This window comes from Pteropus vampyrus, unplaced genomic scaffold (genome assembly GCF_000151845.1).
Source record: "Pteropus vampyrus isolate Shadow unplaced genomic scaffold, Pvam_2.0 Scaffold41, whole genome shotgun sequence".
Lineage (NCBI taxonomy): Eukaryota > Metazoa > Chordata > Mammalia > Chiroptera > Pteropodidae > Pteropus > Pteropus vampyrus.
In genome coordinates this window covers 1,311,091-1,313,017 of record NW_011888822.1, presented here as the reverse complement: position 1 = coordinate 1,313,017, position 1,927 = coordinate 1,311,091, and the positions used below count along the sequence as shown (strand labels likewise).

The following is a 1,927-nucleotide window of genomic DNA, read 5'->3' as shown; positions in this document are numbered from 1 at the left end:
TGAAAGGAAAAACTACCCTGGAGAGACCCCTGGATAATACTGTGCTACAAAATTCATGATGGGGGAAGAAGGGTCAAGACTTGGACTGACTTCAAATTTGTTTTATTTAATATTTTATAGTAGTGAAATGTGCAGAAGCAGTTGTAGGGTAGGGGGACAGTGTTCTGAGATCCCTTGAGTGACAACTTCTCGATTAGTTGGTGTTGCAATAAGGTCTGATTATATTAGGACATGATATAGAGGCTATAGTTTGACTTTTTTCATGATTTTATTTGACCAGAATCTTCTGAGGACCTAGAAGAAGCCAGTGCATGGGTGAGTCTGGGATGGCCTTGGGTTCAAGGCCTTGAATTTAGATCTTATTTTCAAGTGGGTTTTCCATATGCTGTTGAACAGAATTGATGGGACATCTTTGTCATATAGTTCTAAACCTGTACCTTTGCTAGGTCATATCACCTGTAGCAGATTAAGTAATTTAAGTAATAGATTTTATCATCATGTAATTATCTTCTCAATAGTAGTTAGAAATTGCTGAATATAGTAGAACACTTAAAATAGAAGGACGTCCATCTATAGATTGAGTGACATGCAGCTGTAATTGACACTGTAATTAGCCTTACTATTCTGTTTTAGCAAAAATCTGGCATTGCTTTGTCACGAAAATCCAGGCATTTCACATTAGTCAAAAAAAGGTGGAATCATTTTTCGTATATGTGGAAATAGTAATCATTGTCTTGTATTCATTTGTGTTGGGAGCTTTAATTTGTTCAACGTTATTGTTTAAAATATGACATAATATGGGTAATTTTGCTTTGGCATTTCATTTTTTTTAACATGCCAGAAGCCTTAAAGAAGAAATATAAGTAAAAGATCTCTGGTGTCTCAATCTCTGAGAGACCTGTGCAATGAGAAAGAGATGCTAGCCTGTCATTCCTGCTTCTGGAAGATCACAGTTGATTTAGATTTACCATACAAGATTTGGGCACCAATTCTGAGCTGATATTCTCACATATCTCTACAGCCCATGAGATGAACTCTTACAACTCTTCTATTAACGTGTAAAGAGTATAGTATAAGTGGGAATGCAGTAGAAAATGTGGTTACTCCAGAAGGATAAATGACATTAAGGTGATTTTTCAACCTGTAATTCTCTTCCTTAAGTATTGTTTTAATATTATAACCTGTAAATTCCCCACTGCTATTGCAGCCTAGATGAAGATATGGTTTGGGTTATTTTTACTGTGAAGATGAATCTCAGCCTCCGTCAGACTGAGAAGTCATGCCATACTTTGTCCTTCAGGTTAGAAGTCTTTTTATTCAGGATTCTGTCTTTCCCACCTGAGCTGGTTATCTACACATACAGACTGTTGATTTTCTACATGGCTCTAGGCCTTAATGCTGGTGTTTTAGATCTTTACCACCTGTATTTAGTTTGGCAGCAAATTTTTTTTTAATGACATAAGTAATTTTAAATGCTATGCATTTTTGCACATATGATTAATAAGGTCAGATTGAAGTGTAAAACACATAGAACTCATCCATTAGTTCCCTGTATCTTTCTTTACTAGATGAAAAGAACTTTAGGACTAAATAGATACACACACATATACATATATTTTTTCAGGTGAGCTCTTTTTGAAGAATAGGTCTTTCGAGGGTCAGTGGGGGAAGGTGGTTGGCCATTCATATTACCCGAGGATATTTGAAAATAATCCCTTCATATAGCTTCTCCTGTGCCTGGTCATGGTAGAAAAGAAAAGTATGTAAAAAAGACAATAGAATTGATTCCAAACCTTTTTTCTCAGAGGAAAATGATCATTAATTTCCAGATTTCCCCTTTGTACCTGTATACACACAAATAATTTAAAAATATTTTGTATGTAGATTCACTGTTCTCTGAAAATAAATGACTATTATAAATGACTAT

The 1,927-nt window shown here is 35.0% G+C and overlaps 1 protein-coding gene across 11 annotated transcripts in view; it reads left to right on the top strand.

Annotated features, from left to right (window-relative positions):
* Positions 1 to 1,927, top strand: part of FHIT (fragile histidine triad) — a 1,380,266-nt gene that overhangs the window by 582,641 nt on the left and 795,698 nt on the right. Inside the window, exon 2 of one of the 11 annotated variants that reach the window (XM_023529678.1) lies at positions 281 to 315. The exons of 8 other annotated variants lie outside the window; for them this stretch is intronic. In XM_023529678.1, coding sequence (XP_023385446.1) covers positions 312 to 315 — 4 coding nt within the window. In that variant the 5' untranslated portion in view covers positions 281 to 311. Of the gene's footprint in view, positions 1 to 114; positions 316 to 1,280; positions 1,301 to 1,927 lie in introns of those variants that run through there. 2 more of the 11 variants (XM_011358434.2, XM_023529679.1) reach the window with 2 other exon arrangements.